At 35.7% G+C, this 26717-nt stretch overlaps 1 protein-coding gene across 3 annotated transcripts in view; it reads right to left on the bottom strand.

Moving 5' to 3' along the window:
• Window positions 1-26717, bottom strand: part of WDR70 (WD repeat domain 70) — a 231392-nt gene that overhangs the window by 134188 nt on the left and 70487 nt on the right. For all 3 annotated transcript variants that reach the window (XM_069492033.1, XM_069492035.1, XM_069492036.1), the window contains 2 exons: window positions 20412-20565; window positions 9795-9871 (listed from right to left, as the gene is read on the bottom strand). In XM_069492033.1, the coding sequence (XP_069348134.1) occupies window positions 9795-9871; window positions 20412-20565 (231 nt within the window). The remainder of the gene's footprint in view (window positions 1-9794; window positions 9872-20411; window positions 20566-26717) is intronic.

Genomic DNA, 26717 nt, shown 5'->3' with positions numbered 1-26717 from the left:
TCCTGTTCTCCAAGACTTACCAGCCCACCCTTCCCCATTTTCCTCTTATTATTACTCTAAGGTTCCATAGTTCCAGGACATCTGCCTGGTTAAAAGGGATATTAACAGATTAATTAAAAAGAGATAATAACACCTGACTAAAATTATAAGATGGATTAAAAGAGATAGTGTTCTATTGAAAAATGTGGAGATGAATAAAGCATTTGGTATTTCAAACAACTTTGAAAAGTTTGCTTAAGATCAAGGACTCTAAAAGAAAATATCACTTGTGAGTAAAAATAATATATGTTTTATTATAATTCAAATGTAAAAATTAAATATTTCAATTACAAGTGCTAGAAGAGAAACCAAATAATTTTTTTAAATTATTTTTCAGAATCAGTAAACTAATAGCTTTTCAACAAGAACTTCATGTCCAAAAAGGTAAATTAAGGGACTTGCTAGTCCACTCAGTCCCTGATCTGCCATATATAATAAGACAAAAACTGGATTGTAGTAACTACCACAGAATTGGTCAAATCATACAATACAGCAAAGAAGAATTAGTACACAAAAATAAATTCTTTGGAAGATGAGATTCTTTTTTCTCAAATACATTTTTGCATCTAAATGTGGACAATGATAGTAAATATACTCTTTTTTAAAAAAAAGAAAAAAATTCAAAATAAGGAAAAAGTTGCATATATAAGAATATTTAATACAGCATTATTTATAATAGAGAAAAACAAATAACAGAATGGCTTGGCTAATTATGGTACTTAAAACTGTGTATTATGCCACAACTAAAAACTGTATCACAGTAGGGAAAAGGGCTTTTAGTATAATGTTAAGGAAAAGAAAAGTAAAATTTTTTGTAAACTATACTTAATAGCATACTCAAGTACATGTAAAATACTCTAAAATATCGCCTCCCCTTCAAAATATTAGTAGTTGTACCAGAGCATGGGAATCATAGATGAGGACTTGCCTCACTGAATTGCCCAAGATTTCTGCAATGTTGTTATACTATTTTATAATTACAAAATTTTTAAAAATTTTAAACAATAAGTAAATACATAGGACACCAGAAAAAAACAGCATGAATTTCTAACCTCATAACCTTCAGAAATTCATTTGTGTGTCTAAGCATTTGAAAACTTCATCTCTTATGTTTATATTATCAGAATGCTGTGTGTTGGAAGTGAAGAAAAGATACAATTTATTTAATGTTTATAAATGCGTATCAATAATTATTAATATAAGTGTTTGAGGATTCTATGAAAAAAGATTGGCCCATATCACCATATTATACTGAGTATTGTGTAAACTGGTTGGGCTTTTCCTGTCAAGTCCTGCAAATTTATACAATGCATCTACTGTCTACAATTCTAGCAGCTGCCATTAGGTGGTGCCTGCTAATGGGAGCTAAGGCCCAAATAAAGAGAAGAGGTAAAGTATACAATACAATTGTACAAACACAAGAATATTTTATCAATAACTATCATAATAAAATGGAGCTAACTATTCACTGTAAGAGATGGCTGGCCACATAAGAAATATAATTTAAATAAATGTAAATAATTATCTAACATATATTTAAACCATATATTTAACTATTGTTTATCTTTTTTTAGTAAGTTCTTATAAAACTCTGTAATTAAGCCAGGCACAGTGGTGCATGCCTGCCTACAGTCTAAGCTACTGAGGAGGCTGATGCAGGAGGATTGCTTGAGCCTAGGAGTTCAGGGCTGTGGTGTGCTATGATTGTGCCTATAAGTAGCCACTTCACTCCAGCCTGGGCAACAAAGCGAGACTCCATCTCTTCGAAGAGAAAAAAAAAAATCTGTAACTCACTTCCTAAAAGGTAACAGCTTAGAGTTTCTTCTTTCACTGCTTCTGCTTACTTTTGCCTTGCAAAACCATTTTAAAGCTTCTGGGATTCAGAGCTTAGTATGAAATCTTACTGGTACCTGAAATTATTTTCCTTTCACTATTTTCCTGGAAGACTTCTATTCATCTTTCAATCCCAAACTCAAATATTATTTCCATTGTGAAGCCTCCCCTGATCATCAAGTAACATTTTCCTCCAATCATCTTATAGAGTTTGAATCAGGCAGACCTGGGTATAGTAACTACTTAGGTCTCTGTAAGACAGTGGAGCAGGATATACACATATATTTTATTAGCTGGCAATGCTGGCCTATGACCAGGATTAAATCATCTTATAAAGCCAGCCGGTTCTTTATGGGCAAAGACCTGATAGTGGTAGGCTCACAGTTTTCCACAATAATTCTTAAACAGGTAACATGACTTAGCAGCTGTCTTCGGTGACCTTGGCTAAGTAGGAACAATCTAAGTGTATATAAAAAAGGAGTATTACACTAAACCAATGGCAAACTTAGCACTCTTTTAGCCAATGAAAAGTTGCAACACATTAATTATTCAAATCAATCAGCTATCTCTTTCTGTGGAAGGCTGTCATTAAGGCACTATGTCCATAATACCTCTGAGAGAGATATAAGTTTTTCAATAACACTAACAATAATAACGGCAACTTTTATGGAGTGTTACTATGTGATGACACTATTCTAAGCACTTTAGGTGCATAAACTCAATTAATGCTTACACAACCCTATTTTATAGACGACAAAATGGAGGCACTGAGAGATTAAATAACTTACCACAGGTCACACACCTAGTAAACAGCAGAGCTTAAACTCAAACCTAGATAGTCTGACTCGAGAGCCCATCCTCACAACTACTCCAGTATACTGTCTTATAACCAAAAGAAATATGGAATGTTTTCAAAGCCTAAAGAAAGGAACAATGCTGAGCCCATGACCGTGTTCTATACTCAAAAAAGAGAGTGACATTCACATAGTAGGAGATACATTTTACCAAGACCCAGGACCACACACACACACACACACACACACTATTGAAACAAAAATTTCAGGAAACAGTACTACTTATAAGACACTCTGACAATTTCTACTCTATTTTACTTTGTAAAAATGCTAGTCATGACTCAAAAAGGGTCTTACCATGCAGTCTGAAAAACACTGCACTACCCTAGGATCAGCTTTAGTACACAACCATCCATTCTGAAGGAAGATGTAGTTAACAGGACACAGATGGTCGTGTGCCTAAGATAACAAAAGCTAGGGAGGAATGTGGTATAATGGAGGAGACATGAGTTCCAACCCCCTAACTCCACCCCTACAAAGATATGTGACCTGCTGTGAGGATTAAGTTAGAGTATGTAACACACATAAAAAAAGGGCTATCTTCTCCCCCACACCAAATTTTGGGTTTACCCTGTTCATTTACAATAGTTTTTGTAAAAGCAAAGGCTAGGGTTATTTTGAAATGGGTAAGGATCCAGAAATTGATACTACGACTTACTGAAGACTCAAGCATTATCTTATCTGGGGAGAACTTTCTCTTCTCAGGTGATTCTCTGCTAACTCCCAGGCTGAAAAGTACCTATAGGAAAACTGCTCTTTCACTATGGGATCTGTGTCTCTTAGCAATTAGAGCTTCATGTTACTCTGAATCAACAATCCAGAATAAACCACCCCTATTCCCTTGCTATAAAATTAGTATTATGGGTGCCCAATGATCACTAGACTAGACTAGGAAGCACCCTGGAAAGACGATGTTCAACTCATCTTTGTGCATTTAGCTCAAAGCCTGGTGCCAAACGCAGGGAATTACCTACAACAACAGATGTAAAATAAATGTTTGCTGAGTTTAATGGAAGAAAAATTTTAAGCTCTGGTCAGTGCAGAAAATGTCCTCCAAATACAATCTTATATCTACCTGTTTCATTTCTACAGGACTTCTTTTTTGCCTTTTCCTCCTGCATTCTTATGGGATGTAATCACTCTTGGTAACTAATATTGAACTACCCCCTGCTTTCATTATTCCTTCCTAATCAAAGTCCTTCTCAATAAAAATTTAGTGCTGGCTTACGTCTTTGTAGTTTTAGAATTGCTCCTCACCTAGATAACTGGTATTTCTTGAAAGGTCAGGATTAAATTAATGTAGTCTAAGTCTTTTATTTCATAGGTAAAGAAACTGGTCCAGAAAGGGCAAATATGTTGCCCAAGCTCTAACAGTTACGAGATGACAGATGTTGAGTTGATTTGTGGTCCAAGCTGCACTACAGTAACAGCAAACTTGGCTTTTGGTATTTAAAATGCATTTGGTTGAAGGGGGGAAAAAAAAAAAAACAGAGTAATTGTATTAAGCATCTACCATGTGCCAAATACTGTGCATTCAGGACATTATCACATTTAAAGCTTGCAACAAACCTACAAAGTTGTACAAATATTTACCTTATTAATTCTCTGGGTGACATGAAAAAATATAGATCTCTGAGATATCCATCAGCAATTTTTCTACCTGTGCATACATATTAACCTTACTAAACAGTACTAATTAGAGAAGCCCAGTATGAATTACTGAAAACTGAGTTACATATTTTAAAGAAATCTAGTGAATACAGAATTTTTAATTGCATACCATTAATAGAATCAAACTATTTTTTATGACAAAGAAATCCTAAAAAGACTGGTAATAGATGGAAATGTAACAAAACACATCAATAGCCATTAAAATGTTCACATAAACCAAAGAGTTTCTGTTTATGTGTGTCATATCTATGGATGTTTAGCATAATAGATATTAAAACAGAAATTTTTAAATATTAACTCATTAAAAATACTAATAAACTCATTACTTATTAAATGACAAGTTTTTATGAAAGAACATGTAAACAATGGAAGAAAAGCAGACATTAATAACAAGAATACTTGAAACTGTACAAATACATGGAAATTAAACAACATGGACTGAAAACCAATGGGTCAATGAAGATATTAAAAAAGAAATTTCAAAATTTCTTGAAACAAATGAAAACAGGTACACAACATGCCAAAACCTATGGGAAACAGCAAAAACAGTATTAAGAAGTAAGTTTACAGCAATAAATGCCTACATCAAAAAAGTACAAAGATTTCAAATAAACGACCTAACAATGCACGTTAAGGAACTGGAAAAGCAAGGACAAACCAAACACAAAATTAGTTGAAGGAAAGAAATAAGAAAGATCAGTGCAGAAATAAACAAAATTGAAATGAAAAAAAAAATACAACAGATCAATCAAATGAAAAGTTGGTTTTTCAAAAAGATAAACATAATCAACAAACCATTAGCTACACAAAGAAAAAGAGATCACAGTCAAATAAAATGAAAAGTGAAAAACGAGATATAACTGATACCACAGAAGTAAAAAGGATCATTAGAGACTATTATGAACTACACAACAACAAATTGGAAAATCTAGAGGAAACGGACAAATTCCTGCATACATAAAACCTACCAAGAGTGAACCCAAAAGAAATAAAAAACTTGAACAGATCAACAGTGAGTAATGAAATTCAATTAATAAAAAGTGTCTCAACAAAGAAAAACACAGGACCACATGGCTTCACTACTGAATTCTTCTAAACATTTAAAGAAGAACTAATAGAAATTCTATTCAAACTATTCCCAAGATTTGAAGGAGGGAGTTCTTCCAAATTCATTCTACAAGGCCAGCATTACCCTGGCATCAAACCCATATACGAAAACACCAAGAAAATAAAACTACAGCCAATATCCCTGATGAACATAGGTGCAAAAATACTCAACAGAATACTAGCAAACTGAATCAAACATCACATCAAAAAGATTATACACCATGATCAAATGGGATTTACCCCAGGGATGAAAGGATGGTTCAATATACACAAATCAATAAATGTGACACATCAACAGAATAAAGGACAAAAATCATATGATCATCGCAATAGATACAGAAAGAACATTAGATAAAAACAACATCCCTTTACGATAAAAACTGTCAACAAATTAGGTATAGAAGAAACAAACTTCAACCAATAAAGTCCATATATGACAAAACCACAACTAATATCATAACTAAATGGGCAAAAGCTGAAAGAAAGTTTTTCCTGTAAGAACTGAACCAAGACAAGGATGTACACTTTCACCACTCTTCTTCAACACAGTAATGGAAGTTCCAGCTAGAGCAATTAGGCAACAGAAAGAATTAAAGGGTGTTCAAATTGAAAAGGAAGAAGTCAAATTGTTTGTAGATGATATAATCTTACATACAGAAACATCTAAAGACTTCAACAAAAATTCTTAGAACTAATTTCAATAACACTGCAGGATACAAAATCAATATACAAAAATCAATAATATTTTACACACCACCAGCAAACTAGCTGAAAAAGAAATCAAAAAATCAATCCCATTTACAAGAGCCACAAAAAAAAAAAAAACCTAAAAATAAATTTAACCAAGAAGTGAAAAATCTCTACAGGAAAAACTATACTGATGAAAGAAACTTTTCCTCTATAAATTGAACATGAGATGGAGAAAAAAGGGTCACGAAGATTATAGTTATTTGCACTCTATTTAACCAAGTATTTTCTTGGATATTTTCTCAGTGTATTTTAAGTTTCTGTGCATCGCTGCTAGTTTAGATTATGGGAATCTAGTGGTCAGGGATTGTCTGCATTGGATTTTATGTAGCAGGATTTCCTAAGTTCGAGACCAGCCTGAGCAAGAGCGAGACCCCGTCTCTACCAAAAATAGAAAAATTAGCGTGGTGGCACACATCTGCAGTCCAAGCTACTCGGAGGGCTGAGGCAGAAGGATCAATTGAGCCCAGGAGTATGAGGTTGCAGTGAGCTCTGATGACACCACTGCACTCTAGTCTGGCCAATAGAGTTAGACTGTCTCAAAAAAAAAAAAAAAAAAAAAAGAAAGAATGAAAGAAAGAAAATATCACAACATGTAACATGTAGATTCACAATCTGTGAAAAAATATCAATTATACCATCATCTTGACAAAAAGCATCATGAAGCACCTTTCTATTCCAAGTTCTGGACAGGAACTGTTTTTGAAAACTCAACTTAAAATCATGTAAAAGAATATATAAAAAAATTATGTTAAATGACAGTGAAATCTAACCATTTCAGATATTACCAAAGAACGCTTTTGTAGAAAATGGATGGTATATAAATTTCAGGATAGGTCCTGATTTAAGATTTATGAGACATGTGATATTGTTAACTGGGAAAAGGCAGGGAAATTCAGAGATTTATAGCCAAACATCAACCATTCTTTCAGTCATTCAACAAATGCATTTGTTCTGAATCCTAAGTTATTAAAATACTACTGTTTTATCCTGGGGCTATAGATTATAATCAACTGTCAGTTATTTGCCAGTTATAAGTCTCATCAATATTTCATGTAGGCTTATGTCAAAATGTTAAAAGGCAAAACGAAAATAGAATCATTCTAAACTTTGATAATCTGCCAACGACTTAATATAAACCAGTCAAAAAAAATAAAGAACAGTTGCTACTATTTATTTTTCATGATCAAACACTGAGTAGATCAAAAGTCATGAAACTTTTCAACTGAAATCTCTAAGACCACCACACCAATCTGTAGCCAGATCTGCCTTCCATTTAATGTGATCACTAAAAGTATTTTTGGACTTCAGGGCAAAGATGATCTAGGGAAGGAGGCTAATTCTGAATACCTTATACCATTCCTGTGCTCTAGTATTTATCCTCACTAGAAAAAAATTAGACAAGGGTTAGTGATTTACTAATGTCTCTCAGCAGCAGGTAAACTAGCTAAAGGCATAATAGACAGAATGGTAAGAAGTCTCAAACAATAAGACTTTCCTGAACATTTTTTTATTTGGCACATTCCTATGTGCATGTCTGCACGTGTGTGCAAATCTTAAGTTCCACTAATATTCCCCCTGCCTTTATTAGTTTGCTAGGGTAGCCATAACAAAATGCCACAGACTGGATAGCTTAAACAGCAAAAATTTATCGTCTCACAATTCTGCAGGGTAGAAGTCCAAGGTCAAGGTGTCAGCAGCTTTGGTTTCTGCTGAGGCCTTTCTCCTTGGCTTGCAGATTGTCACCTTCTCACCGTGTCCTCACATGGCCTTTTTTCTATGGATATGTATCCTCTTTTTCTTATCAGGATACTGTTCATATTGGATTAGGGTTCACCCTTACAGCCTCATAATCATCTCTTTAATGACCTTAACTCCAAACACAATCACAGTCTGAGGTACTGGCAGTTAGGGCTTCAGCATATGAATTTGGGAAAACACAATGCAGCCCGTAACACCTTCTTGTCCCTAAAATGTCATGGTAAAGACTCATAAAAATCAGAGTGTATAACCAGAATAGCACTAGGAAAATTAGAAATGACATCAAAAAACTCCTCATTAAGTCAAAGATGTGAATTTCTGATTCTTATTTGCACACAGGTGGTGTTCAATAATAATCTGCTAAATTAAAGATTGTACTACCAAATAGGTGAGGAAAACATTTGAGAGCTGGTTTATATACACTTTAAACAACACCTAGTATCTAATAAATTCTTAACAAATTATTAAGTGGATTTTTTAAAAAAGAAATATCAGGCCATCAAATTAACACCAACTATATTTTTTTTAAAAGATTTTTCATTATAATTTTCAGTGTAATGTTACAAATAGTACATTCTTGTGAATTATTCTTTTTTTTTTCCTTTTAAGACACAGGGTCAGGCCGGGCACGGTGGCTCACGCCTGTAATCCTAGCACTCTGGGAGGCCGAGGTGGGCGGATCGTTTGAGCTCAGGAGATCGAGACCAGCCTGAGCAAGAGCGAGACCCCACCTCTACTAAAAATAGAAAGAAATTATATGGACAGCTAAAAATATATATAGAAAAAATTAGCCGGGCATGGTGGTGCATGCCTGTAGTCCCAGCTACTTGGGAGGCTGAGACAGGAGGATCGCTTGAGCTCAGGAGTTTGAGGTTGCTGTGAGCTAGGCTGACGCCACGGCACTCACTCTAGCCTGGGCAACAGAGTGAGACTCTGTCTCAAAAAAAAAAAAAAAAAAAAAAAAAAAAAAAAAAAAGACACAGGGTCTTGCTCTATTGCCCAGGCTAACATGCAATGGTGCAATCATAGCTCACTCAAACTTCTGGGCTCAAGAGATCCTCCCTCCTGCCTCAGTCTCCCAAGTAGCTAGGACTTCAGGAGCATGCCACCACACCCAGGGAATTTTTACTTCTGTAGAGATGGGGGCTCACTATGTTGCCCGGGCTGGTCTCGAACTCCTGGCCTCAAATAATCCTACAGCCTCAGCCTCCCAAAGTAATGGGATTATACATGTGAGCCACTGCTCCCAGTCTAAATTATTCGTAATACTAGAATGAATCATACAATATAACAATATAGGAAACAGCTGCTCAAATATTCCCTATAATATTCTTGAGTCCTAGACCAGCAGATATAAATGCAAAAGAATCTTACTACCCATTTAATCAATGTTCTCAGTTATTACTTTCAAAAACAATCATTTAGTCAATAAGCTTATGTTAGCTATTCAACTCAAATGAAATCAGTCTTTACTATAAAAAATAACAAATTATTAGTCACAATTTCAAAGTCATTTGAGTCTCCTTAATAGTATCAATCTGATCCATTGTGTTCCCTGATAAATGACAGGAATTTATGCCAACTTTCATTTCCATAGTGCCCACATTTATTCAACCAAACCTTATATTAACAGGTAAAATCAAAGTAAAGAATAAGAATGCATAAACAGCAGGATTTCTAATACTCTATTTGCTACTTTACTGCCAAGACCGTAAAAATACAAATGTTGAAGAAAATATTTAAAGATATGAATGTATTAGATGAATTATCAATAATACTCACGCATCATTTGAGCAAGTCATAAATTCTCCCTTTATTTTGGGATGCCATGAACCAGTATGAAGCATTGCTGTGTGGCCCTTAAAAAAAAATAGAGACAAGGGGAAAAAAAGATGTTTAAAAAAGGTAAATAACAAACTGACTAGAAATTGGCCTGTCATGTTTAAAAGTAAAAATTTTTAGTCCTCCCAAAAGCACACCAGTTTAATTACCAACTGATATTATTTTATCCCAGTTTTACCTCATACCATGCTTTGCTTCACTTTGTTTAATTCCACTTGTATATCACCCCCTGCCCACTTACGAAGTAGCACAGTGCTTGCATGTAACAGGTGCTTAATAAGGTGGGAAAAAGAGAGAAAAATGACATCCTCTCTTTGGGAGAAAAAATGAAAAAGTAAAACCACAATAAGAAAGATAGGTTCTTCTTCAAGGAACATGATTCTTTACTGGAAATTAAGAAGAATAGGAAGTATTTACAAATAAGCAAGACAAAGGCAAAGGATATACATTTCCCAAAAATGTATCAACAATCTTGATTCTATAATACAATATCTCTGTAAGAATAAGTATGTGAGAAACGGAAAAACATATTAGGTTATTACATATAAAACGTCCAATTTCCTTAAGTACTAAGTTGGACAGTTGATATCGCTGACATTTCACTTTAACACTACTTGTTTTCTTTTTTACTCTGAAGGTACATCCTCATTCTTTCAAATGCACATTTTGGCTTGTGATTATCTTTCAAATTTTTTTAGAGCAATTTTTGTGAAACCATGGATGAGTCAAAAATTCATGTTATCTTTGAATATGAGCTCCCTCATGGAACCAATGCAGCACAGACAGCGGGAAGATGTGGGGCGTGGGGAGGGGGTGAGTGTATACATACATAATGAGTGCAATGCGCACTGTCTGGGGAATGGACAGGCTTGAAGCTTTGACTCGGGGGGATGGGAGAGCATGGGCAATATACATACCCTGAACTTTTGTACCCCCATAATATGCTGAAATAAAAAATAAATAAATAAATAAATAAATACAAGAGAAGATAAAAAAAAAAAGAAATATCAACGAAGTGTTTAGGAAGGATGTGGCTAATGAATGCACAGTATGTCGATGGCTTGAGAAGTTCCATTCTGGTGATTTTAATCTTGAAATTGAGCCATCTGGGTGACCTGAGACCAAGGAGGATAATGATGAACTGAAAGCTGTAGTGAAAGCAAATCCATTTCATCCTACCTGTGTATTAGCAGCAAGGTTTGACGTTACTATGCCAATAATATTGGACCATTTTAAACAAACTGGCAAGGCAAAGAAACTGGATAGATGGGTTCTGCGTGAGAATTAAACGAGCGTCAGAAGAGAAATCATCTCGAAGCTTGCCTGTCTTTGCTGTTGCGACATAAAGGTGAACCATTTCTACACCGTGTTGTTACATGTGATGAAAAATGGATTCTTTTTGACAATTGCAAGCATTCAGCACAATGGTTGGATAAAAATGAAGTGTCGAAACACAGTTCAAAACCAGATATTCATCCAAAAAAGCTAATGGTGTCTGGTGGTCCAGCACTGGTATTATCCACTGCAACTTCATGAAACCTGGTCGATCAATAATAGCAGATGTCTATTGCAACCAATTGGATGAAACGATAATAAGAATGCTTACGATTAAGCAGCTGAGATTGGTCAACAGAGACAGGCCAATCCTGTTGCAAGACCACCTGTCGCAAAAAACAATGCTGCTCAAACTACAGAAGCTGGACTTGGAAACTCTGTCATCCACCGTATTCACTATAGCTTGCACCAACTGACTACCACTTCTTCCAGGCTTTGGACCACTTCTTGTAAGGAAAAACATTCAATTCTCAACAAGCTGTGGAAAATGCCTTTCACGATTTCATCACCACTTGCTTGCCAGCTTGGAGATCATTTTCAGTTTAAGGTACCCACAATGTCTCAAGTAGTATCTGGCCAAGTCCTAACATTCTGTTCGTGTTTACAGGATACAAATGGGGAGAGGCGAGACTCTTAGCTGCAATGGGGAGGCATGGATTGAAGCAGTGCACAGAGAGACTAGATAGGAAGTCTGGGGTATCATTTCCCACACCTGAACTCAAGACTTGTAACTCCAACTGTTTACTTGACATTTCTATTTCTACATCATAGGCATCTCAAACATAATAGGTCCAATAGAGAAATCCTGATTCTTTCTGCTCCCTTCATTTTCGAGTACTTTTTTTTCCTAGCAGCTCAGGCTAAAACCTTGGGAGTTATCATTAAAAACTCCCATAACCATAGCCTCAAACCCTTCTCTCTATCCACCCAGACTCAACCCACCATCTACTCTTGTCAATTCTATTCAAAATATATCTCAATTCTATCCACTTTTCTCTTTTTCACCACTATCACTCTTGAATGATTCAACAGTATCTCATGCTCTGTATCCATTATTATGTACTGTAACAGGTTTATTATTAGTGTCTTTGCTTTCAGTCTTACCTCATGTGTTCCACATGACAATCTGTAGAACCCTTTAAAAATATGCCACTCCTCTGCATATAACCCTCTTCAGGCTTTCTAATCTATTACACAGTCTGCAACAAATTACATTTTGTGGCTCCTGTTTTTCTTACAACTTCAGTTATTTTGTGTTCCCTCCTGCCCAACACGCACAAGCCACTGCCTTCCTTTCAGTTCTTCCAATACGCCCATCTCTTTCCCCGAATCAGGGCCTTCTCACATGCTTTCCCATCAGCTGGAAAGCTCATTGTGCTTTCTCATGACTAGCTCCTTCTCATTCTTCTGATCTCAGTTTACATGCCACTTGCTCAAATAAGCATTCCCTGGCCCTCTAAGTAAATACAGTCCTCCCCATTGTACTTCACCACAGAATCTGTTGACTTCCTTAATAACAGTTGCCATAGTTTGTAATTCTTTATCTATTCATTTGTTATTTGACTTTTGAAACAGTGGTAACATTTTACATATTTACAAACAGATGGGGAAATCTAAAATTGAATATAAACAGAAACAAATGGATCTCACTATATTTCAAATAAATATTAATAACACATACTGAAAAGATAAACGGAAGATAATAACCCAAGTAACTATTAATATATACCTGTAATGGGTTGAATGGTAGTCTCCAAAAAGATATGTCCACATCCTAATCCCTGGAACATGTGAACATGACCTTACTTGGAAAAAGATTATTTGCAGATATAATTAAGACTCTCTAGATGAGTTATCTGTGTCGGCCCTAAATCCAATGGCACATTTCCTCATGAGAGACAGAAGAGGAGAAGACACAAAGAGAAGGCTATGTAAAGATGGAGGCAGAGGCTGCAGTTATGTAGCCATAAGCCAAGAACACCTGGAATCACCAGAAGCTGAAAGAAGTCAAAGAAGATCATTCTCCCCCAGAGCCACTGGAGGAATCCTGCCAACACCTTGATTTCAGACTTCTGGCCTCCAAAATTGTGAAAGAATAAATTTCTGTCGTTTGAAGCCACAAAGTCTGTGGAAATTATCATAACTCTAAGAACCTAGTACATACACTCAGTCTAAAACCAAAGAACTATAAATAAATATTGAATTCTAGTTAATACATTTGTTTCTTTTTTGCAGTGGTATGCATTAACAATTCTGAAACTGCTTTCAATATAATGAAGGAAATATGTTGAGGATACGGGATGTCAGGTTTCTTACTATTGGAGAAGAAGAGAGTTATTATACAAAAGTGGAAAGGGGAAAGCCTAGAATGAAGTCTGTGGTGTTTACATGAAATAAGGGGTATCAATATGAACTCATGACTTTCAATAGGTAATATATATATAGTTGTATATGTATATGTGTGTATGTTATTCTCTAGCTCTATGTGCTAAGAATGTCTAGAAACAATACACTCCAGTAAAAGCACAGAGATCCTGGTTTCTACCTATTATTGCCCACTAAAATGAACCAGGGCTTCTTGCAGAAATTATCGATTACAGGGCCAGAGTAGGAAAGAGAACAAGATGAACATGGATCATTTTGTTGTGTCAAAAAATAAGAAAGTACAACATTAAACGGGAACATGTTTAAAAGATAAATTGCAGGCTGAAGGAGCTTCCACTGGCTAAACCTGGAAGAGTTAGGGCATCAAAATGAATAACAACAGCAACGGATGATAAACCACTGACTAAAACAAGAACCCTTGAGTGCATACTGATATAATAAATTAATAAACAAACAAATTGATTAAAGAAAGCTCTCCCTATAGAATGCTATTAATAAATATAAAATGGATGATGGAAAGAAGAAGAAAAATCACCATATTTAGGTATAAATCAATAAGATGTTCAGGATCTCTATGCCAAAATCCACATGAAAGATATAGAAGACCTAAGTAAGTGGAGAGATACACTGTGTTGATAAGATGGAAGTCACAATGTACTTAAGATGTCAGTTCTCTGCAAATTGGTCTTTAGACTCAATTCCAACCAAAATTCCAATAGGATTCTTTGTAGATACAGACAGGATGATTCTAAAATGTATGTGAAAAAGTAAAAAAACTAAAATAGCCAAAACAATTTTTTTTTTTTTTTTTTGAGACAGGGCCTCACTCTGCCACCTAGGCTGGAGTGCTGGAATGTAGTGGCATGACCATAGCTCACTGCAGCTTCAAACTCCTGGGCTCAAGCAATTCTCTTGTCTCAGCTTCCTGAGTAACTGGGACTACAAGTGTGCACCACAATACCTGGCTAATTTTTTTTTTTTATTTTTCATAAATACAGAGTCTCACTCTGTTGCCCAGGCTGGTCTCAAACTCCTGGCCTTAAGTGATTCTCCTGCCTCGGCCTCCCAAAGTGCTGGGACTACAGTTGTGAGCCACCACCCCCAGCTTTAAATCAATTTTTAAAAATAAAAATAAAGTTGAAAGACTCACCTTACCAAATTTTAAGAAATACTAAAAAAGCTACAGTAATAAAGATAGGGTACTACTGTATCAGTGAAAGGATAAACATATACCCATGAAACAGAACAGAGAGCCCCGAATTAATCTCACTCAAATATCATTAACTGATATTTGACAAAGATGCAAAGTCAACTTAATAAAGAAAGGACAGTCTTTTCCACTAATGGTGCTGAAACAACTGGTCACTTGTGTGCCAAAAAAAGAATCTCAACCTATTCCTCACTCCACACACAAACATCAATTCAAAATAGATAACCCTGAATATAGGACATAAAACAGTAAAATTCTTATAAGAAAAACTAGAGAAAACCTTTCAGTTTGGTAAAGAGTTCTTAAATACAACACCAAAACACAATCCATATAAAAAAAATTGATAAACTGGACCTCATCAAAATTAAATAAAACTTTTGCTTGTCATCGTAAATGAATAGAAAAGCCACAGATGGGACAAAGTATGCCAAATCACATATTTGAAAAGGATTTAAATTCAGAATAGATATTTTTTAACTCTGAAAAGCAGTTAACACTTTCCTCTCCCCCAAAATGGGCAAAATAATAGAACAGACACTCCATCAAAGAAGATGGAAGAATGACAAACATGAAAAGCTGCTCAACATTATTAGTTAATGCAAATTAAAACAACGAGATTCCACTAAACACCTGTTAGAATGGCTAAATTCCAAAAACCTGACAATACCAATTGCTAGCAAGGATGTGGAGAAACAGGAACTCTCATTCATTCCTGGTGGTAATGCAAAAATAGGCCAGCCACTTAGAAAGACAGTTTGGCAATGTCTTAACAGTCTGACCATAGACCAGCAATCACACTCCTAGGTGTTGACCTAACTGATTTGAAAACCTATCCACACAAAACCTACACACAGATGTTTATAACAGCTTCATTCAAAAAGCTTTGTCAGTAAAACATATTTTGCCAATGATACAGATATGGGGTGCAAGAGAAACCGAGGAATCAAGTACAACTCATAGGTTTTTGGCTTTATCAACTGGTGAATGATGATGCCAACATCTTAGGTAAAGACAACTGCAGAAGGAATAGATCTAGGAAGAAAAAAAATCATGATTTCCTGTCTTGGTATGTCATGTAGTGATGCCTATTATACATGCAAATTTGTCACATAGGCAGTTGGTGATACTGGAAAGGGGAGAAGACAGGGCAAAAACTATAAATTTGTAAGTCATCAGTGTCTCTATATATGATATTTAAACTCATGTGACCTGATGAGCTCGATCGGGGAGTAAGTATAAATACTAAAGAAGGCTTCAGCACTGAGCCGTGGGATACTCCAATATTGAGAGGGTGAATGGAAAAGGAAGAGCGATAAAACAAGAATAAAAAGAAACATTCAGCGAGGTAGGAAGAAAACCAAGAGAGTACAGTAAATTAGAAGTCAAGTAAAGGTGTTTCAAGGAAGAATAATCAACTGTTTCAAATGTGACTGAAGCTTACAGTATTATGAGAACTGAGAACTAACCTTCAGATATGGCATAATGATAGAGTGCCATGAACACAAGTGAGTTAAGTCTACCTTGATTCTGTGTAACTAAGGTACTGAAAAGTAATAATTAAATAATTGGTTGATTAAAATCCATAGGATTGCCAGGAGTTCCATTAATCTCTTTTGAAAATAGAAATTTGTCAGGCTATGCTTAAGAAAAAATAAAAAATAAAAAACCTTGGGGGAAAAAGCCCTTATTGAGAAGCTCACTGTACTCCTTCCAAATTCTCAGCACGGAGAAATTTGACCTAAAGAGTCCCAAAATAATAAATGTTGGTGTGGATGAGGAGAGACAGGAACACTCATACACTGCTGGTGGGACTGCAAACTAGTGCAACCTCTGTGAAAAGCAATATGGAGATACTTTAAACAGACAGAAGTAGACTTACCATTTGATCCAGCAATCCCATTATTGGGCATCTACCCAAAAGAACAAAAGACATTCTATAAAAAAGACATCTGCACTCGAATGTTTATAGCAGCACAATGCACAACTGCAAAGATGTGGAAACAACCCAAGTGCCTATCAATATATGAATGGATTAATAAAATGTAATATATGTATACCATGGAGTACTACTCAGTTATAAGAAACAATGGGGATATAGCACCTCTTGTATTTTCCTGGAAAGAGTTGGAACCCATTCTACTAAGTGAAGTATCCCAAGAATAGAAAAATAAGCACCACCTGTACTCACCATCAAATTGGTTTCACTGATCATCACCTAAGAGCACATTTAGGAATAACATTGATCGGGTGTCGGGCAGATGTGGGGGGAGGGGGTGGGTGTATACATACATAATGAGTGCGATGCGCACTGTCTAGGGGATGGACACGTTTGAAGCTCTGACTCGGTGGGGGTGGGAGGGCAAGGGCAATATACGTAACCTAAACTTCTGTACCCCCACAATATGCTGAAAAAAAAAATGCTCAGTATCTCTAATCATTAGAGAAATGCAAATCAAAATCACAATGAGATATCACCTAACCCCAGTGAGATTGGCCTCTATCAAAAAAAATCCCAAAACAACAAATGCTGGCGAGGATGTGGAGAGATGGGAACACTCTTACACTGCTGGTGGGACTGCAAATTGGTGCAACCTCTGGGGAAAAGAATTTGGAGATACCTCAAAGAGCTAAAAACAGAAATACCATTCGATCCAGCAATAGCACTATTAGGTATCTACCCGAAAGAGTAAAAGACATTCTATAATAAAGACATCTAAACCCAAATGTTTACGGCAGCACAATTCACTATTTCAAGGATGTAGAAACAACCCAAGTGCTCGTCGATTCATGAGTGGATTATTAAAATTTGGTATATGTATACAATGGAATATTACTCAGTTATAAGAAACAACAGTGATCTAGCACCTCTTATATTTTCCTGGTTAGAGCTTGAGCCCATTATCCGAAGTAAGGTATCACAAGATCGGAAGAATAGGCTCCACATGTACTTGCCATCAAATTGGCACTGACTGATCAACACTATGGTGCTCACGTGGTAGTAATATTGCCCAGGGATTAGGGGGTTGTGGGGGGTAAACTCACAAATAATGGACACAGTGAGCATTGTAGAGGGGAAGGGCGTGCTTCTAATCCTCACTTGGGTGAGGCAAAGACATAAAACATAACCAAAATGTTTATACCCTCATAATATCCTGAAATAAAGAAAAAAAAGAAATAAAATTTCAATATGTAGCATTTCAGTACAGAACAGGAATAACATGTCAATTACTGTTTTCAATAAAATGCTTTCTGTTACTTGAGATTATAAAATGCAATAATTGTCACTGGTTATGAAGAGTTTGTTTACATAGGAGGTAAAATAGTCTGTATCTAACTGATATCTTGCAAATTTGATGTCCAGTAGTATAAAGTGATCTACATGGAAAACCATATGATAAATATATGCAATAATGTGGTTTAGTAATATGTTATATATAATATTTTTGATCTACTACTTCTATAATAAAACAATATTTATAATAAAAAAAAAATTGAAATCAGACCAGGCACAGTGACTTATGCCTGTAATCTTAGCAATTTGGGAGGCTGAGGAGGGAGGATCGCTTGAGGCCAGGAATTCAAGACCAGCCCTGGACAACATAGCAATACTCAGTCTCTACAAAAAATTTTTAAAAATTAGGCAGGTGTCATGGTACATGCTTATAGTTCTAGTTACTCAGGAGGCTGGGACAGGAGGATGGCTTGAGCCCAGGAGTTGGAGGTTGTAGTGAGCTATGATCATGCCACTGTACCCTAGCCTGGGCAACAAAGAGAGAACCTGTCTCAAAAAATAAAAAATATTTGAAATCATATGAAGTATCTTCTCAGAACACAATGGAATTAAACTAGAAATCAAGAACAGGAGGAACTTTGGAAACTTTACAAATATGTGGAAATTAAACAGCATGCTCCTGAATGACCAATAAGAAATTAATAGTCAATAAAGAAATTAAGAAGGAAATCAAGTTTCTTGAAACAAACGAACATAGGAATTACAACATACAAAAACCTATGGAATACAGCAAAATCGGTGTTAAAAGGGAAGTTTAGAGCAATAAACACATACATCAAAAATGTAAAATGGGGCTGGGTGCTGTGGCTCATGCCTATAATTCTAGCACTCTGAGAGGACAAGGTGGGAAGATCACTTGAGGTCAGGAGTTTGATACCAGCCTGAGCAAGAGCGAGACTGTCTCTACTAAAAATAAAAAAAATTAGCTGGGTCCCTAAAATGAAGGCTCAAAATTGTGCACCAACCATATCTACTCACAATTTAATGTGTTCGTGGTAGACTGTATTACTGTTCCCAATCCATCACCCTCCCAGTATCTGTAAGTACTACCACATGACACTGTAGTTCTTCCACTAGAGACCAGGCATATTTCTCCACTCTCCTGATGTTAGCCATGGCCATGAAGTATGCTTTGGCTAATGGAATGTTAGTGGACATGATATAAGCAAAGACTTAAAATGTACTTCCAGAGTTGGGTTTCCTTGTGTTTCTGCTATCACTATGACAAAAATACGTCCTCAGGTAGTCCACTGATCCAAGGAGGAAGAGAGACACATGGAAAAGACCTAGGCTCTATTTGCAGCTTGGAGCCATGCCCAGCCAAGAACAGTTACCTCACAGACATGTTAGCAAAAATAAGTAACTGCTGTTTCAAGCCATAAGTTTTACAGCATTATTGTGGCTATAATTAACTGATATGGAATACACATTAATTTTAAAAGATTATCCCATTAAAAATCTTTATATAAAAAATTGATAAGATCTCTTTCCTTCTTTTTTCCCCTTTTTTTTTCCTTAGAGATGGAGTGTTGCTATGTTGCCCAGGCTAGAGGGTAGTAGCTATTCACAGGCACAATCATAGTACACTATGGCCTTGAACTCCTGGGCTTAAGTGATCCTCTTGCCTCAACCTCTCAAGTAGCTGTGCACTAAAGGGGCACACCACTGCACCTGGATCTCTCTTTCCTTCTTTTCCTAAAGCCTAGCACATAGAAGCTGGGTAGATTGTGTTTCCAAAGATGGATGCATCAGTATCTCCTATCCCACATGATCTTTTATAGTTTGAACTTGACATTCACCCATCAAATAGTGGAGTCTACCTCCCCCTCCCCAAATGTGGGCTGGCCCTATGATGCTGTGTAAGACCTGAAGCAGATGTGAAGATATCTACAGTTTCCATGTCTGTCCTTTATGGAACCTAGCAATCAAGCAAGAGGTCAAATCCCACTAAGATCACTGTACAGTGAAAAGGCCCAAACTAGACATGAGGCAAGAGAGAAAGAATGAGAAAAAGAGCAAAAGGGGCAGGGGTGGAAGTTGGAAGTAGGGAAAAAGCAAAAAGAGAGAGAGAGAGAGAGATGTCATGAGGTAGAACACCAACTATAAACTGTCTGAGCCCATTTTGGATCCTACACCCATCTTAGTGACCCAGCTAATACTATACAAAGCAGAATAACCTCCCAGTCAATCAATACAATTATGAGAAACAATAAATTGTTACTGTTTAAAGACACTAACTTTTGGGGTAAATTATTACATGGCAAACCAAACAAAAGTTGTTAATAAATGTGTGCTGAATTAATTAAATTCATTAAAGTGTTCTGTTTAATCTTACCTTGGTGTTGGCCATGTCCACAATATACTGGTCTCCCTTTATACATTCCATTACTTCAAAACCATCTCTGTCAATCACCTTGGCCTGAGAGCTTCCAGATACAACAAGAATCATGTCTCCTGTGTTACTATACTGTAGTGACTTGATCTGATGGCTATACACAAAGAAAAAGAAAATTGTCTGGTAAGACACTGAGCATAATGTCTGTATTTTTGTTATATTAAGAACTGCCAGGAAAAAAATGTTACACAACTGCACAAATCTGTAATTCTACAAGTCAGGAACATCAACCTCAAATGGGCCCAAAGCACCCACTGGCTATTCTGTTAGCTTTCTCTTCCCACTCTCACTGCAATCTATTAAAATCTTCTCTGCTTACCTTACACCTTCAACCCAACCAACTCTCCCTCTTTCAACTGTTGAATCTTCTGGCTCTTTCCCAGAAGAATCAAGTAAGAGCTGCCTCAACTTCCTCTGGTTAATGTTATAAATTTATCTATACCTGAACTCCTTTCTTCCTTCTCTTCTTCAATTACAATGGTAGCAATGAACTTCTTCCTGCCCCAGGCAAATCATACTACCTATATCTTAGACCCCATCCCTCCCAGTCTCCTCAGGAACTTCTACTGACTACCCTCTTTCTGTCCTTCCCTTCACAGCTAAGCTGTATGAACAAGTTTTCAATCTTCCGCATCTCTTTTAAATCTCTCTAGCACTATAGGATTCTTTCTACCTGTTATGGTCTAAGACATGAGAAATGACCACCTAGAGACCGAATTGAGCCAAATCAGGAGTCTTTATTAGCTGGCCAGCGACTACCCTCTGCACCGCCCAAAGGCAGCACAGAAAGCAGCAGCAAGGCTTTGAAATGGAAAGTTTTTATATTGTAAGTTTGTGGGTGGAAAATTATTAAGATTGAGCAAGCATGTGTACAAAAAGCCTTGAGTAAGCATTATATCATTTTCTTATCGTTGGTGTAACAGGATCTGGGCAGTTGGGGCTCTGGGCCATATCTTGTTCACGCAAAACATGGGTGTTGTAATAGCTTCACACAAAATGTGGGGGCTGTAATCATTTTACGCAGAACATAGGTGTTGTAGTCACTTAGGAATTTCTGTGTTGGGGGTAGTATCTTGAGTAAGCAGGTTTACAAAAGCAGAATGGCAGATTAATGATTTTTCGGCACGAAACTCAGACTGTAACATACCTTCACCACACCACTAAGACTGATCTTGCCTTTGTGGCTACAGTAAATGCTGTGGTGTACCAGCCAGAACTCCTCCTTCAGAACTGAAGGATTCATTCTTCCAGCTTTCAGGATTTTGCTTGATGAATGGCTAATAGCTGAACTCTGAGGAATTTCCCTGACTTGCAGACTGAGTTGCAACTGCCTCACCCAAGGTCATGCTACCATCCCAAAGTATGCAAACTCAACAACTGGTCAATGTGCAGTAAAATGGTCTAGCCCTGTGCTTCAGTCTGGAATATGTTGGGTTATTCCAGCTTTAGATCGCCCTGTGGGATCAGCTGCTGCTGTTGCAACTATATACCAATTCAATTTCTCCATCTTCCTAATGCTATTTTCTTGTACCCTCTCTCACAGGAGTTGATCCCAGAAGCACTCCCCAATAAACTTCCTACATGCAAATCTTGAGATTTCAAAATGTGTTTTGGGGGAACCTGACCTAGGAGAGTTGGCACCAAAAGTGGTCTTATCAAGTCAACTCCAAAATGGGATTCTGATGCTATATAAACCACTGACTGGCTAGCAAAGAGGAACCCATCACAGGTGGTACACAGGCTCTAACGTGCTGCAGTAGTGCAATCATAATTGCTAAAACTTTTTGGTGAAAGAGAAGGCATGGCAGGTGCGATACTTCAGGCATTTGTGAAGTACAGGGAAGTAATTAAAAGGACTAGGAACTGAATAGCTGTTGCTAGGAGCAGTCAATGCAATGGAGAAAAAACAATGAAAGACTGAAAGTGATAAATCACCAACTAAAGACTACAGTGTGAAAGTCAGGGTGTCTCTTTGGCAGCATATAAAGACAGGATTATTGGTCTCTTGCAGGTAAGTGGTATGCAGTCACCGACCTGGTAAAGCATATTTTTCTATTCCTATTAATAAGGAGGACCAAAAAGCACTTGATAGTCACATTGCAACCAAGAGCAGCATACATTTATGTGCCTGAACCATGGCTATATTAATTTTCCTACCCTTGGTCTTAATATAGTTCCAAAGGATCTGGACCATCTGGACAATGCAAAGAAATTCCTGTTGATCCATGGTCTAAATGACATCATGTTAACTAAATCAAGTGAGCAGGAAGTAGCACATACATTGGTGACACACAAGCTCTCCAGAGAATGACAGATAAACCCTATAAAAGATCAGGAGATTAAGATAAGGAGATGTGGGGAAGATGCATGTGGACAGACATATGAAAGTTGACAAGTATAAAGCTCTGTGTATCACATTAATCCCAGAGAGCCTCAACCTTAAAAGAGGCAATGAACAATAATGCAGACAAAGTGACTTGGCCAGTTCGGTTTACTTCAGCCAGGCTTTGTCGTCATCTACCCCACTGTTAACACAATAGACTTGTAAATGAAATCGCTGTGGTGGCAGGGATGGAAGTTATTCACGGACCCAACAGCAACTATCCAAAGTTAACCTAACTGTTGCTGCTATTCAAGGTCCGAATTGCCAATAACAGAGGCCCATGGTGAGCCCTGTCTCCCAAAAGCAATACTAAGCTAATAAATAAGAAAAATGATAATAAGTATATAGGTGAAATAGCAGGGAAGGCAGATAGTGTAGACCAAGAGGACAGGAATAAATATTTTAAATAGAATGGTCAGGAAGTAAGTGAATGAGTAGCTAGAATTATAGAATCACTAAAAATAAAGGCAAAACAAGGATATTTTCAAAAAACTTAAAACTAATAGAATTTGTCAGCAGTTGACTTACTTTAAAGGAAATACCACAAGGAGTTCTTCAGGCAAAAAGAAATGATGTCATATAAAAGACACACAGAGACACAGTATGGTATAAAGAATAATAGAAAGGGAGAATATGTAAGTAAATGAATTAATAAGCTATGAATATTGACTGCATAAGGTAATAATACCTGATAGAGTTTAAAATGCACATGACCACATAAAAATGAAATACAGTTTACTTTTGAGCAACATGAGATTGAACTGGGCAGATCCACTTATATGTGGATTGTTTTTTTCCAACCAAATGCGGATCGAAAAATACAGTATTCTCAGGATACAAAACTCGCATGTACAGAATGTCAGCTTTTCACATACATGGGTTCCTCAGGGCCAACTGCAGGATTTGAGTATGCACGGATCTGAACATAGGCAGGGGTCCGGGAGCCAATCCCCCGTGTGTACCGAGGGACAAATGTACACGAAAACCACTAAACCACTGCAAAAAGATAGGAGGGAATAAGTGTAGTTACATAAGTAAATGTTTCAAGGTCTTTGCACTGACTGGGAAGTGGTAAAAGTACTAATTTATGATAGACTTTCTTAAGCAATAATCTTTAGGCTAACCACTAAAAGAATAGTAAAAGAAAATAAACTAACAAGCTAATAGAGGGGAGAAAATATAACATTAAAAATTAATGTTATATTTAAGACAATAAAAGTGAAATAAAACAGATTGGACAAATAAAAATATGTGGATGGTTTAATGTCCAAATTTATCACTAATTAAGTTAAATAAACTAACTTAAACATTCCAATTAAAATACAAAGTTTGTCAGAATGAATAAAAAACTTTCACATAGAAAAGATACTTTGTCTATAGAGAGAGAAAATGTATAAAAGTAAAAGAATGTAAAAACATATACACAAATACCAACTAAAATAAAGACGGTGTTTCTTACTAATATCAGGCAGAGTAGATTTTAAAAGCAAGGAACATTACTGGAAATAAAAAAGACATTTCATAATAAGAAAGGTTCAATCCACCAGGAAGATATAACAATTCTAAATGTACTTGTGCCAAATGACATACCTCCAAATACATAAAGCAAAAAATGACAAAACTAAAAGGTGAAACAGGTAAAACCATAAAAAACACTGGGAAATTCAAAAATCTCTTTCCCAATAACTGACACTGCAAGCAAATTTTAAAAATCAGTAAGAACATAGAAGATTTGAACAACACAATTAATAAACTTAACTAATTTACCTATGTTGTACCAACAACAAAATATACATTCAAGTATACAAATAATGTTTTAAAAAATGATATATGCAGGTCTGTAAATCAAGTCTTACTAAATGCCAAAAGTCTAAAGTCATGCAAAATATGTTCTCTAATTCTAGTGGAATTAAAAGTAATTTTTTAAAATAATTTGAAAATAACCAAATGTTTGAAAATAAAGCAATATACTCATAAATAATCCCTAGGTCAAAGTAGAAAACACAATAGAAATTAGAAAATGTTTTTAATTGAATGATAATGAAAATACAATGGATTAGAACTTGTGGCATGTACCTAAAGTAATATTTTAATAGAAAATTTGCAGATTTCAATGCATGTAATTTTTTTAAAGTTTTAATTCCATTCCTATTCTTTCTGCCTAAAAAAAAGTTTTACAAAATGATCTAAGCAACCATTTCAAAAAGCTAGAAACAGTACCCAAAGGTCTCCAGAGAACAGAAAGAATAGGAATGGTTTCCAATTCTTTTCATAAGACCAAAAAAAAGTTTGATACCAAAATTTCACAAGGGCATTATAAGAAAGGAAAATAACAAACCAATATCTCTCACAAACACAGACACAAAAATGTTCCAAACAAAATACTAGCAAATATTAGCAAAATACTAGCAAATTGAATCCAGCAATATATAAAAAGGAAAAAACGTCACAATCAAGTAAGATGTATTACAGGAAGGCGAGACATGCTTAACATTCAAGTTAATTCATGTGACTTTCCAAAATGCCAGCATAAAGAAGGAAAAATAATTCATGTATTTGATCAAACTTACTGAAAGACAACCTTAAGCATATGAATAGGCCAAGCATCATGCACAATACAGAGGATTACTGTCATATATATTTAAATATGTATCTATACATTTTACACATAAAGAACTCATAAAATACAATTTTTAAGAAATAAAAAGACCAACCCACTAAGAAGTGTATAAAAAGAATAGACACTTCACAATATATACGCAAACGTTCTATAAAAACATTAAATATCATTAGCCATCTGTGAAATGCAAAAAAAAAAAAAAAAAACCCCACACAAGATAATATTTTATACCCACTCACTAAAATAGATAAATCAAAGATACTGAAAATACCAAATGCTGTCAAGAATGTGGAGCAATTCTCATATATTGCTGGGAAAGTGAAACATGATAAAATCATGTTGGAGAACTGTTTGGCAATTTCATATGAAATTAAACATGCATCTATCCTATGACCTAGCAGTTCTATTTCTAGGTATGTTCATAATCCACAAAAAGGATTGGAGAAAAACATTCAAAGCGGCTTTATTCATTATGGCCAAAAACTATTAATAGAAACAGTCATCTAATTTGTATATTTTATATATTATATATATAATTTGTATATTTGGTATATTCATGCAATGAAATATAAGAAATAACACAGGTGAATCACATAAATGATTAAGTAAAATAAAACAGATATAAACTATATATGAAATAATCCCAATTATATAAAGTCTAAGAATAGGAAAATATTATGGCAACAGAAATCAAAAAGGACTTGTCTCGATGGAGAGGAGGGACCTGGATTCGAAAGTGGATCAAGAGAATTTTCTGAGGTGATAGATATGTTCTCTCTCTCATTTTGAGTAGTGGTTACATATGTGTATGCAAATATCAAAACTTATCAACTCAAGGCCTTAAGAATGGCAAAATGTTGAATATAAATTGTACTTCAATAAAATTTTTATATAAAAATTAGAATATTTATTAATATTTTTAAAAACCTCCTGGCAATTAGGAAAAAAAGGGAATGTTCTTAATTGGATAAGAGTATCATTAAGAAAAAAACTATGGCGAATATCTTCCTTAACGTTGACATGTTAAAAGCCTTCCTTTTGACATTATTTGTCACATAACAGAGGTCCTTACCAGTGCAATATGACAGTAAAAAGACCACTTGATTTATGACAAAGGTGATGAGAAAAGTCTTTTCAATGAATGATGCTGAGTCAATCAGATGTCTATATGGTAAAAATAAATAAATCTTGGTCACTATTTTACACCATACATAGAAATCAATTCCAGGTACAGTGCAGGCCT

This window comes from Eulemur rufifrons, chromosome 17 (assembly GCF_041146395.1).
Source record: "Eulemur rufifrons isolate Redbay chromosome 17, OSU_ERuf_1, whole genome shotgun sequence".
Classification (NCBI taxonomy): domain Eukaryota; kingdom Metazoa; phylum Chordata; class Mammalia; order Primates; family Lemuridae; genus Eulemur; species Eulemur rufifrons.
This window is presented reverse-complemented; position numbering and strand designations above follow the sequence as displayed.